This window comes from Penaeus japonicus, unplaced genomic scaffold (genome assembly GCF_977035675.1).
Source record: "Penaeus japonicus unplaced genomic scaffold, GWHDUDI00000001_assembly GWHDUDI00000030, whole genome shotgun sequence".
In the NCBI taxonomy this organism is placed as follows: Eukaryota; Metazoa; Arthropoda; class Malacostraca; order Decapoda; family Penaeidae; genus Penaeus; species Penaeus japonicus.
In genome coordinates this window covers 35081086-35096085 of record NW_028234432.1, presented here as the reverse complement: position 1 = coordinate 35096085, position 15000 = coordinate 35081086, and the positions used below count along the sequence as shown (strand labels likewise).

At 39.6% G+C, this 15000-nt stretch overlaps 2 protein-coding genes and 1 pseudogene across 2 annotated transcripts in view; all 3 read right to left on the bottom strand.

Moving 5' to 3' along the window:
- Positions 1 to 2828: 2828 nt before the first annotated feature.
- On the bottom strand, positions 2829 to 6437 carry LOC122261485 (uncharacterized; annotated as a pseudogene).
- Positions 6438 to 7015: 578 nt separating this feature from the next.
- Positions 7016 to 10208, bottom strand: LOC147468293 (uncharacterized). The gene is given in 1 exon segment (XM_086555305.1): positions 7016 to 10208. A coding segment is annotated over 1 exon segment (2220 nt). The 5' UTR covers positions 10101 to 10208; the 3' UTR covers positions 7016 to 7880.
- Positions 10209 to 13747: 3539 nt separating this feature from the next.
- LOC122261479 (uncharacterized) overlaps positions 13748 to 15000 on the bottom strand; it is a 3369-nt gene continuing 2116 nt past the window's right edge. The window contains exon 1 of the mRNA XM_043029147.2: positions 13748 to 15000. This exon is cut by the window's right edge and continues 2116 nt beyond it. Coding sequence (XP_042885081.2) covers positions 14777 to 15000 — 224 coding nt within the window. The 3' untranslated portion in view covers positions 13748 to 14776.

Genomic DNA, 15000 nt, shown 5'->3' with positions numbered 1-15000 from the left:
ATATATATATATACATATTGTAGAAAAAATATATGCTGTAATAACTTACTATTAATAGACAAATAAGAATATCAGATAAACTCCTACGCCTGACGAAATGGATATATAGAGAAAGGAAGTTTTTACAGAATTCAGGGCGTCAATCATATATATATATATATATATATATATATATATATATATATATATATATATATATATATATATATATATATATATATATATATATATAGTAACAGGGTGGAGAGAAATGATCGGGATGTAGATAAGGACACAGAGAACATTTTCTTCCTAAAATACATATGCTTTTATGATGTTATATTATCATAAAAATGGAAACAGAGAATACAATAGAACTTGTTTGCGTATCCGTTTCCTGCTCAACATCGTCAGACACCCTAAAGAAAAGTTAAATGAAATTTGACTTTATGTTCCTTTTCCCTAGCCCCATTCAATAGATTTCTTTATTTATCATTTGGCTTTGGTAAAAGGTCCTTTTCCATAAATACATCGTCTCTTTTGCACTTGTTCTATCTATCTATATCTTTTCTCTCTCCTCTCACAATCTCTTTTCCTCTCTCTTTTCCTTTCTCTCTTTTTTTTCTCTCTCTCTCTATATATACATATATACACATATACATATATATATATATATATATATATATATATATATATATATATATATATATATATATATTTATTTATTTTAAATCGTTTTTTTCGACGTCCTTTCGGTTCAATGACCAAAACTGTTCCTTTTAGTATCGTTCACTTTGTACCTTGAACTTTTTATTTTGATTTTGCTCTTACCGTTTTCAATATCTTTAATTTTCCCTGTGACCAATTTTCATGGGATTTTTCTCCATCCATATACATTCCTATTCAAATTATCCGTATAAGAAGTTGCTGAGTTTTTCTGGCCCGATGTCGAAGTAATCCAGCGAGGGTATGAGGTCACTCAAGCCGTGAGCGAAACGAAACAGCCCGTCTGCGAGTCTGCGGTAGCCTCTCTTACTTACACTTCACTATTAGTGGAACTTAAATCATTGGTACATACAGACGTGTGTGTTTAATTGCGCGCGCGTGTGTGTGTGTGTTTGCGTGGAGAAAGTAAAAAAGCAGTAAAAAACAGAGAGATACGAAAAGAGAAAGAGTTTGAGAGCAGAAACAGAGAGAAAAAGACAGACGGAAAGAGAAAGGGATTGGGAGGAGAAACAGAGAGAAAAAGACAGACGGAAAGAGAAAGAGATTGGGAGGAGAAACAGAGAGAAAGAGACAGACGGAAAGAGAAAGGGATTGGGAGGAGAAACAGAGAGAAAGGGATTGGGAGGAGAAACAGAGAGAAAGAGACAGACGAAAAGAGAAAGAGTTTGAGAGCAGAAACAGAGAGAAAGGGATTGGGAGGAGAAACAGAGAGAAAGAGACAGACGAAAAGAGAAAGAGTTTGAGAGCAGAAACAGAGAGAAAGGGATTGGGAGGAGAAACAGAGAGAAAGAGACAGACGAAAAGAGAAAGAGTTTGAGAGCAGAAACAGAGAGAAAGAGACAGACGGAAAGAGAAAGGGATTGGGAGGAGAAACAGAGAGAAAGAGACGGACGGAAAGAGAAAGAGATTAAGAGGAGAAACATAGATAAAGAGACAGACGGAAAGAGAAAGAGATTAAGAGGAGAAACATAGATAAAGAGACAGACGGAAAGAGAAAGAGATTAAGAGGAGAAACATAGATAAAGAGACAGGCGGAAAGAGAAAGAGATTGGGAAGAGAAACATAGATAACGAGACAGACGGAAAGAGAAAGAGATTAAGTGGAGAAACATAGATAAAGAGATAGACGGAAAGAAAAAGAGACTGAGAGGAGAAACAGAGAAAGAGAAAGATTGAGAGGAGAAACGAAGAGACAAAGAGAGAGAGAAAGTGGACAAGAGTTGCCATCAGCGCCAATACCAGTTCCAAACGACCTTGGAACTTATTGATAAAGAATTTAAATAAATACATCAGTAAAGTTGTAGGTGATGTAGCACCTGTTTCTTATTTGAGGATTTTTTTCTTTTTTTTTTTTCTTTATTGTGGTTACTTTTTAATTTCCAAAACATTTCCTTTAGCTTGTGACTAGGCTTATCTCCCTGACGAGATGGAAGAACCCTCACACAGCCCTCCCCCACATACCCTCCCAACCCCTCCCCCACATACCCTCCCAACCCCCCCCCCCCCTTTTGACCCACAACCCTCGTCCTCGTCCCCCTTGACCACCATGCTTCCCATACCCTACCTCCCTCCTCCTCCTCATTTTCCTCTTGCTCCTTCTCCTCTTCCTCCTCCCGTTCCTCCTCCTTCTCTTCTTCATCTTCCTCCTCCTCGTCCTCCCCCTCCTCCTCCTCCTTACTTTTTTTCTTGCTCATCCTCCCCCTCCTCCTCTTCCTACTCTTCATTTTCCTCTTGCTCCTCCTCCCACTTTGTCTTTCTCCAAACTATTATCCATATTCATTATTAACTCTTATACATCATAAATCATTCAGTCATTTTATCTATATTCATTAGGATTCTTGTGGTTACTTAGCATTTATTAGGCTAAGAAGCACATGTTATGTCTCAAAATATATGATGATACATATGGAATTTGCTTCAAAATCGATCGAATATCATAAAAATAAAAATTAGAAAACCTTTTCAATTGGCCATGTCCTACTTTTTTAATAACATTCATTATCAGCATATTGTGTACTGTCATCAATATGGCAACACATAGTTTCATTAACAATAAAATCATCTGGTGATCTATATTTATAATCTACCTAGAATAAACCATATAAGTTGAAATTAAAATATTCATTGAAATAAATGTTTATTTACAAAAATCAATAATTACATTATTCTTGAAACAATCTATACTGGCATTTTCGTAAGAAACTGAACGTTAAAACAGTTTTAAAAAATGATAACCAAAGCAGTAACTTTTGTTTTTGTTAAACACAAAGTACCATTGCATTGATTTTTTTTACCAGACAGAATATTTCTATCACAGTTCCATTAATTAAAGTTTCTCCATCAGCTGTTCACTTACGTCTGTCTATCACGTCGTTCACTTTCTTTGCGGCATTGAAGTTTCCACTTTTTTTTTCTTTCTTTCTTTTTTTTAAGATCCCATCATATCTAATGATTATTTCCTGGATTTGAGCATATATCAAGACACGTTTTGCAAGCACACTGGTATCAATAATAACCTTGATTAAGGGCACAAGGAAATAATCGCTTGGCATTACACTGGAGCAAAAATACATATAACACAAGATTTGAACATCGTCAAACTATATACATGTGTACACAAATTATTTACAAACTCTTTAGATATTTTCTTGTCTCTTACACTGAACTGTATTCACTGATGGTTGAAAACTTAAGCGTTGACACTGTGTTCGAGGAATGAATGGATATGTCTGAATTGGCGGGAGTCATGTTGCTCATGGCAGAGCTGGAGAACATTTCGCTCTGATCAGTCGACCTCAGTTCTGGCTCTTGCCTTCTGCACCAGGTGAAAAGCGACAGTCTTGGGCATACACCGCGCGCGGCCCCTCCCACCTTCGTCTGCAGGTGAAAGCCAAGAAGAGAAAGAGAAAGCTGCAGAGGAGTGAGGAGATGGATGAAGACGTACCCCAGAACCTCCAGGTACGATTGCCAGCACCGAACCGAACGACGAGAGTCCCATCAGGGCAGGCAGGCAGGCGAAGGTAAGAGGAGCTCGTGATCTTCGGAGGCTTCCTGGAGGCCTCACTCCTCTTCTCCGACTGCCTCGTCGTGGCGATAATGGTTGACGTGGCGATGAACAGAGCCACATTAATGGCGATGCAGGCGAACAGAGGGACACCGAAGAACACCAACAAAGCCTTCCGTTGTCCGAACCAACACAGATGTTGGCCAAGACCCGGAAGGAATTCCGAAGGGAACCATGGGGGCTGAGTCTGGTCGACTGCCACGACCGTCACGACGGCAGAGGCGGGCAGCAGCCATCCACAGCCAGAGTACACCAAGAACCTGGGCCACTGCTCTCCGGACCTCACTCGGGTTTCTTTGAAGGTGTAAAACACATCGAAGCCTAAGATATTCATCCACGAGAAGGACGTGAGAAACAAGTAGTACACGAGAACCGCGAACACGTAACATTCCGTCGTCCTCTTATCGGCGAAGATGCTGAGGATGTACGTGACGTAGGCCCCGAGGAGCGAAGCAGAAAGGGACGCCACATTCCTTCCGTTAAGGTTCCTAAGGTGAGGCACGAGCGAGAAGGCGACCAAGTGCACCATGAGGCACAGGGAGGACACGCTCAAGCCAGCCAGTGTCACCCATCTCATAGCAGGCGAGTACTTATCAAAATTCGTATAATTGGAACACACCAAAACGCCGTCATCCAAAAGCTCGTATTCCCCTGGATAGTAGGTACGATTAAACAGCACTACAACCACGGTTTCGTTAACCATAGTAAACTCGTCTTTTGGGATCGTCTCGTTAACACACGCTCCATCGCTAAAGGTAGAGACTGTGGCATTACCTTCTGTGCCTGGAGGGTTGACCTGAATTAGATCATCTTTGATGGGATCTTGGTATTTTTCTCTTAGATTTATGGTCCTCTTCGAGAACGGATCAAACACCTCGCACCTTTCTCCCACCTTGTTGCTTCCGCTCCTGCACGAGAAATCTATCAGAACAGTAAATGCTTGAGGCGGATGTGAAAAGCCGAATCTTACGCCATAGCCTGGGTCTGCATAAATAACCTCATTAGGCGAGTAAAACTTGGGGTCACATATCACATACGAATTGGACGCATTATTACAAGTGGCACAGAAGGAATTCTTGTACCATTGTCCATCCACATATACGAGAGATGTGTTCGAATAGCAAAGTTTTTCTATCGTTTCATCGTCCCAGTTCTCCATGCACTTGTCCTGAACAGGTCTACACGATCTCCCGGAGAATATTAGTAAGTTTACAACGGCCAGCGTCAGTTGACATCTGTGGAAGACATCTTGCTCACTGCCATTTACAAGCACTCCCCACTGGCCCTCTTGAAAAACTAAATCAGATCGTTTCTCATTTATGCTAACATCATTGTCGCCTCCCAGTGAGGGGCATTCCAAATCTATGTTCCAAACGTCGATGTCCTGGGTATCACTGTGGCACACTGCACAATGGTAGTTCGCGTACGTCACGTTGCTAGTTCGGCTGGTGACCGGTATGTGAAGGAGTGGGTCTTCCTGGAAGGACATCCACTCCGGCGAAGCTGCTCGACACGACGCCGCGGTCTCTTCGTCTTCCCAGTCGGAGGGGCAGGATGCCGTCATGTACTGTCCTTCGTCAGGTAACACGGGGACGCAGCGGTACTTCCCCGCCTCATATGTAGGCCCGAGAACAGCGTTATTATCCACATCGTAATAGCAGTCACCATACTCTCCGCCGAGATCATCGCACAAGCATCCTCTGCTCAGCCAATCCATGGAGATAACATTTCCCTGACTACAGGAATGTCTTTCATTCCCACTGCATTCTAAGTTATGCACCACTGGGTTTGGGGCGTCCGCGTCTCCACGTGAGAATGCGATAGAAACTGCCAGCATCCAGCAAAGATTAACGTAAATGTGATACGCCTTCATTCTTAAAGCTACAGCATTAATTCAGCGAAAGAGCTGTCACTGGCTAAAATGCGCAGACACTTATTCGTCAACTTCTTACAAGACACTGACTCGGGGCCCGGGCTCCAGGATTTGTCTTGCGTTGCCAACTCAGACGGGCCCACATTTACTGTTGTCGTTCACTCAAAGTAGCACATCTGAGGAAATTAACACAATTTGTAATAGGGTTTCTTACTTCTTTTTGTGTCAAGAAGAAATAACCGACTATATTGTTTGGTAGAATTATATCATATATATATCTACTTATACATAGATGGATGACATAAACCTATCATATCCCTCTTCTGGCATCATTAACTCTACAAGAAAGACGAATCTTCCTTTTTAACTTCACAATACGTAAAACAAGAGAAAATTAGAGTAACAAAAGAAACAAGTAAGTGTTCCATTGCACCCTATACTTAGATTACGTCGTGCGCCTGGCAGCGATATACAAAAAAGATGGAGATGCCAGCTAGTGTATTTTTAAACACCGGGAAATCCTCGACCCCGTTAAGACACGATGACGTCACATCTCGGTAAACGTTCGAACGGGAATCATACAGAATTTCACTCAAATATCTCTATTTCCTGTTGTATCCTTCCATCATGTGCGTCTACTTATGTTTGTTTTTTTTAAGTATAGCTTTACCAGTTTTTTAAGATGCATTTTATAGACTCAGGTTAAATTAGTGAAACAGATATGAGGATAGGGTAAAAGAATGATATAAGAAAATATAAATTTTGATCACGTACTGATCAGGTGAGGCGGACATAATCAAAAGCAAAGAAAAAAAGTTGTTATAACAATTTTCAAGTCATGGCAAGGTAAAGTCATGCTACTGATAGTAATACTAGTATTATTCTACTTGCTTAGTGACCAAGGCCACTTTGACTCCTGTGGTTGTTGCTAGTATTATTAAAATCGAAGAGGATTTCCATATGACAGATCCATCATTCACCACAATTCGATGTCCAAAACAAAGCAAATCTACGCCAGGACAAACAAAGTGACGAGACAACTAGACGTTGTGACTTAGTTTCTGGCTTGGCTTCATATCTTGTTAGGAGTGTGGTTTCTCATGACATGTTAGAGGAAATGAATGTAAACAATGTAAACAACAATACTTAACTACCATTACTATGTAATGACATATCCTCTTTTACTGAGGACAGTAATATATCTCTCTATCTATCTATATATATATATGTGTGTGTGAGAGAGAGAGTGTGTGTATATATAAATATATATATATATATATATATATATATATATATATATACATACATACATATATTCTTTGGTTCTTTCTTTTACCTTTCTTCTCTCTTTTTAGCAATGCCTGGACATTAAGTTTTCATATTTCCACTTTTGCAAAATATTCGCTTCTTTTACTTAACATCAGCAAATCTGCTTTTGGGGCTAATTGCCATTTAATACGCTGAGAATCAAATGTTATCTCAAAAAATATATGATGATATATGTGGAATCTGCTTCAAAATCGATCAAATATCATTAAAATAAAAATCGGAAAACATTTTCAAATGGCCATGTCCTACATTTTTCACATCATTCAATATGAGGATACAGTGTACTGCCACGAGTATGACATAGTTTCATTAACAATAAAATCATAATCTACATATAATAATTCATATAAGTTGAAATTAGAATTTTCATCGCAACAAATCAGTTTATTTACAAAAAATCACTAATCACATTTTTTTTAGATAAATGCACATTAGTATTGGTGTAAGAAAGTTGAGCAGTTAGAACAGTTTAAAAATGATAACCAAAGTAGTAGCATTTGTTTTTTTTTAATCATAGACAAAAAAATGTATTTACTTTTCTTCCAAACATAATATTTCTATCACAGTTCCATTAATTAAAGTTTCTCCATCAGCTGTTCACTTACGTCTGTCTATCACGTCGTTCACTTTCTTTGCGGCATTGAAGTTTCCACTTTTTTTTTTCTTTCTTTTTTTTCATTTAAAGATCCCATCATATCTAATGATTATTTCCTGGATTTGAGCATGTATCAAGACACGCTTTGCAAGCACACTGGTATCAATAATATCAACTTCGATTAAGAACAAAAGAAAGTAATCGCTTCGCATTATATTGGAGAAAAAAAAAACATAGTACAAAATTTGAACATAGTCTAGCTATAAACATGTGTGCACAAAATATTTGCAAACTATTTTGATACTTTCTTGTCTCTTACACTGAACTGCATTCACTGTTGGTTGAAAACTTTAGCGTTGACACTGTGTTCGAGGAATGAATGGATATGTCTGAATTGGCGGGAGTCATGTTGTTCATGGCAGAGATGGAGAACATTTCGCTCTGATCAGTCGACCTCAGTTCTGGCTCTTGCCTTCTGCATCAGGTGAAAAGCGACAGTCTTGGGCATACCTGCGCGATGGCCTCCCAAACCTTCGTCCTGCAGGTGAAAGCCAAGAAGATGAAGAAGCCCTGCAGAGTGTTGAGGATGATGAAGACGTACCACAGAACCTCCGATTCCAGGTACGAAGCCAGCACCGAACTGATCCACGAGAGTCCCATCAGGACAGCCAGGCGAAGGTACAGGAGGAACTCCGTCTTCGGATGACTGGAGGAGGCCTTCCTCACCTCCGACTGCCTCGTCGTGGCGATAATGGTTGACGTGGCGATGAACAGAGCCACATTAATGGCGATGCAGGCGAACAGAGGGACACCGAAGAACACCAACAAAGCCTTCCGTTGTCCGAACCAACACAGATGTTGGCCAAGACCCGGAAGGAATTCCGAAGGGAACCATGGGGGCTGAGTCTGGTCGACTGCCACGACCGTCACGACGGCAGAGGCGGGCAGCAGCCATCCACAGCCAGAGTACACCAAGAACCTGGGCCACTGCTCTCCGGACCTCACTCGGGTTTCTTTGAAGGTGTAAAACACATCGAAGCCTAAGATATTCATCCACGAGAAGGACGTGAGAAACAGGTAGTACACGAGAACCGCGAACACGTAACATTCCGTCGTCCTCTTATCGGCGAAGATGCTGAGGATGTACGTGACGTAGGCCCCGAGGAGCGAAGCAGAAAGGGACGCCACATTCCTTCCGTTAAGGTTCCTAAGGTGAGGCACGAGCGAGAAGGCGACCAAGTGCACCATGAGGCACAGGGAGGACACGCTCAAGCCAGCCAGTGTCACCCATCTCATGGCAGGCGAGTACTTATCAAAATTCGTATAACTGGAACACACCAAAACGCCGTCATCCAAAAGCTCGTATTCCCCTGGATAGTAGGTACGATTAGACAGCACTACAACCACGGTTTCGTTAACCATAGTAAACTCGTCTTTTGGGATCGTCTCGTTAACACACGCTCCATCGCTAAAGGTAGAGACTGTGGCATTACCTTCTGTGCCTGGAGGGTTGACCTGAATTAGATCATCTTTGATGGGATCTTGGTATTTTTCTCTTAGATTTATGGTCCTCTTCGAGAACGGATCAAATACCTCGCACCTTTCTCCCACCTTGTTGCTTCCGCTCCTGCACGAGAAATCTATCAGATCAGTAAATGCTTGAGACCCTGAAACTGAGAAACTGTCAGATATCACATACGAATTGGACGCATTGTTGCAAATGCCACAGAAGGAATTCTTGTACCATTGTCCACCCATTTGAACGTGAGATGCAAACGAATGGCAAAGTTTTTCTATCGTTTCATCGTCCCAGTTCTCCATGCACTTGTCCTGAACAGGTCCACACGATCTCCCGGAGAATATTTGTAAGTTTACAACGGCCAGCGTCAGTTGACATCTGTGGAAGACATCTTGCTCACCGCCATTTACAAGCACTCCCCACTGGCCCTCTTGAAAAACTAAATCGGATCGTTTCTCATTTATGCTAACATCATTGTCGCCTCCCAGTGAGGGGCATTCCAAATCTATGTTCCAAACGTCGATGTCCTGGGTATCACTGTGGCACACTGCACAATGGTAGTTCGCGTACGTCACGTTGCTAGTTCGGCTGGTGACCGGTATGTGAAGGAGTGGGTCTTCTTGGAAGGACATCCACTCCGGCGAGGCTGCCCGACACGACGCCGCGGTCTCTTCGTCTTCCCAGTCGGAGGGGCAGGATGCCGTCATGTACTGTCCTTCGTCAGGTAACACGGGGACGCAGCGGTACTTCCCCGCCTCATATGTAGGCCCGAGAACAGCGTTATTATCCACATCGTAATAGCAGTCACCATACTCTCCGCCGAGATCATCGCACAAGCATCCTCTGCTCAGCCAATCCATGGAGATAACATTTCCCTGACTACAGGAATGTCTTTCATTCCCACTGCATTCTAAGTTATGCACCACTGGGTTTGGGGCGTCCGCGTCTCCACGTGAGAATGCGATAGAAACTGCCAGCATCCAGCAAAGATTAACGTAAATGTGATACGCCTTCATTCTTAAAGCTACAGCATTAATTCAGCGAAAGAGCTGTCACTGGCTAAAATGCGCAGACACTTATTCGTCAACGTCTTACAAGACACTGACTCGGGGCGCGGGCTCCAGGATTTGTCTGCGTTGCCAAATCATCGACCCCGTTAAGATATGATAACGTCACATTTCGAGAAAAGTTCGAACGGAAGTCATACTGAATATCAGGTGTAAGGGTATCCGTGGGTAGGAGTTCTTTAAAATGCCCCGTGAGGCGGGATAAAGAAATAAGGGCCAGGGATAGAGGGCCCCTTTTTACTTCATAAAACAAAAGAAAAAAAAATATATAAAGCCCCTCAAGCCATTAAAAGAAGAAAGAGGGTCCCTATGAGGCTGTGGTTTAGATCCTTTTCATTTATGAATATATTTTTCAGTATCATATGTTTGGAATGCCCAGCTTTTTCCTATCAACAGGCAAGTATTGAGTCTGATACAACGTTTTCTTTGCAGCCTCGTAGTCGTCACTGTAAGATCCAGTGGGATGAACACCAAAACATACGTTCGTCTTAACACTCATTTATTTAAACAAAAACGGCGCCTTATATAGGCGGTGGACGAACAATAAAAAACGTAAATATTCTTAAAACAGATAATTATAATAACTTCTTATAAAAAAAACTGATAGGCAAGTTTATAAAACGGGTGTACAGGGTTAAAGTTAATTATACAAAATACGAATAAAGTAAAATAGAATTGGCAAGAACAAACAAACAAACTTACAAAACATTTCGCCATAAAAAGGCAATCGTAAAATAAAACACAAATGGTTCTCATAAATCAAATAATATACTGTTTAAAAAGTTAACATGAAACAAACTGAAAACAGATCAAAATCTTTAAAATCAAGATTTTAGGTCTGCCAAATACATTTTAAAAGCTACGTAAAACTTAGAATGATAACCAGTGATAAAACACGATAGTAAAACAATAAAACAATTTAAACATCATATTAACATATCGAGCAAGCATGGAATCGTTTGCTTGTTCAATAAGGTTTAGCAATCATTTAAAAGTATACAACGAATAAAACGGCCATGTGGAATGGCAAAGGTCTTCTAAAAGGCCCGACAAACAAAAGTTCTCATTCCGTATTTTTATTTGAATTGATCTGACAAACAGCATCATGACCAGATCATGTAATAGACTTAATATACAATAATAAAAGGCATATCAGGGGGAAAAAAAAGAGATAAGGGAGCTTTCGGGCGATCCATGCGCAGGGATTCCTCCAGGATCAGACAGATTCATTGTGGCCAAGGATAAGGCAGGATCTAGGGTTTAGAAGGGTTGGAATAGGGTCAGAGGGACGGATATAAGGTTTTAGGATAAGGGGAAAGGATGGGAGAAAGATAAAGGTGCGAAATGAGGGCAGAAAAAGTAGGCATACAGTTAAGATAGGCATAGAGACTAGGAGGTAGAAAAGGAAGAAACAAAAGATCTATAGTAAAATATTTAGTAAGTAGTAGTACATAAAGAAGAGCAAAAGATAACAAGATAATAAAGAAATTAGGAATAAGATGACGTGAAAAGACTGGACAAAAAACTATGCTAGGCTAACCTAGGCTAGATAAGGCTAAATTGGGCTAGGAAGAAAGATGCCATGGAAAATAGGACTGTCAGCAAAATAGAAATTAGAAAATAGCATAGAAGAGGGCAGAAAAGGCTGGAGGAAAAAGATACATAAGATTAAGGGCAAAGCAAAAGGAACAGAAGGTAAACATTATAAAAAGGAGGAGAGGGTGGAGGGGAGAGTACAGTCAAGGGAACATTATAAATTGAAAAAAAAAAAAAAAAAGGAGAAATGAGAGATCGTAACAAAGGAAAATCCATGGAGAAGAATCAGGAGTTTTATTAAGTAGTATAGGAGGATAAACATAAAGTCAGGAATAAAGGGGCCCAAGTAGTATGAAGTAAGAGAAAGAAAGGGAATGAGAAGAGAAAGAGAAGGAAGGGAGGAGAAAGGGAGTGAGTGAGTGAAAGGGAAGGAAGGGAGGAGGAGAAAGAGTGAGTGAGTGAGAGAAAAGGAAGGGAGGAGGAGAAAGGGAGTGAGTGAGTGAGTAAAAGGGAAGGGAGGAGGAGAAAGGGAGTGAGTGAGTGAGTGAAAGGGAAGGGAGGAGGAGAAAGGGAGTGAGTGAGAGAAAAGGAAAAAAAAGGGGGGGGGGGGCAGCAAAGGCATAGAAGGGAGGCCTGGTGGCCTCACACAGGTTCATCAAGTATCATTATTTCTTGTATTTTCTTTCCATCCTGTGCGTGTAATTTATAATAAGTCAAGAAGAAACTTCTGACAGTATTTTCGGTAGAATTACCTATATGAATGGATGACATGAATCTATCTTTTCTGTCTTTTGACATCAACAACGATACAAGAAAGGGAATCCTCCCTTTTTCTTCCCCCCCCCCCCCCCCCAAAAAAAAAAAAAAAAAGAAAGAAAATTAGGATAACAAAAACAACAAGTAATTGTTCCATTGTACCCTATACTTACAATACGTCGTGCGCGTGGCAGCGAGAAAAAAAAATGGAAAAGCCAGTTAGTGTATTTTTAAACACCAACCCCGTTAAGACATCCTTACTTGTCGGGAAAAGTTTGAACCTGAATTTCAGGTTCATCAATTCCTTAACTCAAGTATCATTATTTCCTGTATTTTCTTTCCATCCTGTATGTACTTATAATGTTCCTATTATTTTTTTATATATTCTTTTAGATATAGCTTTATCGTTCTTCAAGGTACGTCTTATAGATCCAGGTTAATTTAGTGAATCAGATATGAGGATCGATAGAGTAAACAGTGATATCAGAAAATGTAAATTTTGATTAGGTATTGATCAGGTGACATCATTCAAAAGTAAAGAACATATTTTGATGTTATAGCTTAATTTGTTCTTATAGCGTAATTTGCAAGTCATGGCAAGGTAAAGTCATGTCACTGATATTAATGCTAGTATTACTATATTTGTATAGTTGCCAGGGTCATGTTAGCTCCTATGATTGTATAATTAAGATAAAAAATGTTTTTCTCTCATATCAGATTCGTCATTTCAAAATGTTTTCCTTATGATAGATCAATTTCTCTCTATCTATCTGTCTGTCTATCTATTTATCTATCTCCGCTATCTCCTTTTTCCCTCTTTCCCTCTTTCCCTCTCTCTCTCTCTTTATATTTTTTTTTTTCTTTTTCTTTTCTTTTTTTTCTTTTCCTTTTTTTCTTTTCTTTTTTTTCTTTTTTCTAGCTATCTAGCTATCTGTCTCTCTCTATCTATCTATCTGTCTATCTATCTATCTATCTATCTATCCATCTGTCTATCGATATATCTATCTATTTATCTATCTATATATATATATATATATATTCTCTCTCTCTCGCTTTCTTTCTCTTTCCCTTTCTCTCTATCTTTATATCTCTCATTTTCATTATAAATTCATCATAATTACGTTTAATTCACTGAAGTTCCAACGTGCGTTTAAAAACACATTTATCACGATGAGATTATTCCAATTCCTCTTCCTCCTTTTTCTCCTCCTCCTCATTTTCCTCCTCATTTTCCTCCTCCTCCTCTTCCTCCTCCTCCTTCTCTTTCTCTTCCTCCTCCTCCTCCTCTTCCTCCTTCTCCTTTTTCTCCTCCTCCTTTTCCTCCTACTCCTTTTCCTCTTCCTCCTCATCTTTCACCTCCTCCTCTTCCTCCTCATCTTCTTCCTCTTCCTCCTCATCATCATTTTCCTCTTCCTCATCCTCCCACTTTCTCTTTTTCCAAATACATTATTCATATTCCTTATTCCTTTTTATACGTAAAGTATTTACGGTCATTTCATTCATACTCATTATAGATTTCATTTCATTCATAATTATCATTCATCATTATTCATTTTCATAACTCATTACCCTCATTTACATCCATTACCCATTATCATTATTCCTTATTCATCTATATTCATTGTCATTTATTGTGTGTCACCCCCGTTTAAGCCAAGTAAAGAAATGAGGTTCCAGTAACAGAAAAAATCATAGAATTTTTTTTTTTTTTTTTCTTTTTTTGTCTTTTTTTTCGTTTTCTCTTTTTTCCTTTTTTTTAGCATTATTAGTCGACATCAAGTTTTCATATTTCCACTTTTGCAAAATATTGGCTTCTTTCATTCCTAACATCAGCGAATCAGTTTTTTTAAGGGCTAACTGGCCTTTAATACGCTAACAAACACATGTTATGTACAAAATATATGATGATACATGTGGAATTTGCTTCAAAATCGATCGAATGTCATAAAAAAATAAAGAATGAAAAATTCTTTCAAATGCTCATGTCCTACTTTTTTTAATATCATTCATTATCAGGATATTATGTACTGCCATAAGTATGGCAACAAATGGTTTCATTAACAATATCATTTATGAGGTGACTTATAGTCATAATCTACATACCATAATCCGCATAAGTAGAAATTAAAACATTCATCGCAATAAATATGTTTATTTACAAAAATAATTACAATAATTACATTTTTAGATCAATAGACATTGGTATTGCTGTAAGAAAGTTGAACAGTTAAAACATTTTTTTTAAATGATAACCAAAGCAATTACACATGTTTTATGCATTATAAAGCAGCATTGCATCTATTTTTCTACCCAAAATAACACGTGTACACAAATTATTTGAGCGTTGACACTATGCTCGAGGATTGAATGGATATGTTTGAATTGGCGGGAGTCATGTTGCTCATGGCAGAGCTGGAGAACATTTCGCTCTGATCAGTCGACCTCAGTTCTGGCTCTTGCCTTCTGCACCAGGTGAAAAGCGACAGTCTTGGGCATACCTGCGCGATGGCCTCCCAAACCTTCGTCCTGCAGGTGAAAGCCAAGAAGATGAAGAAGC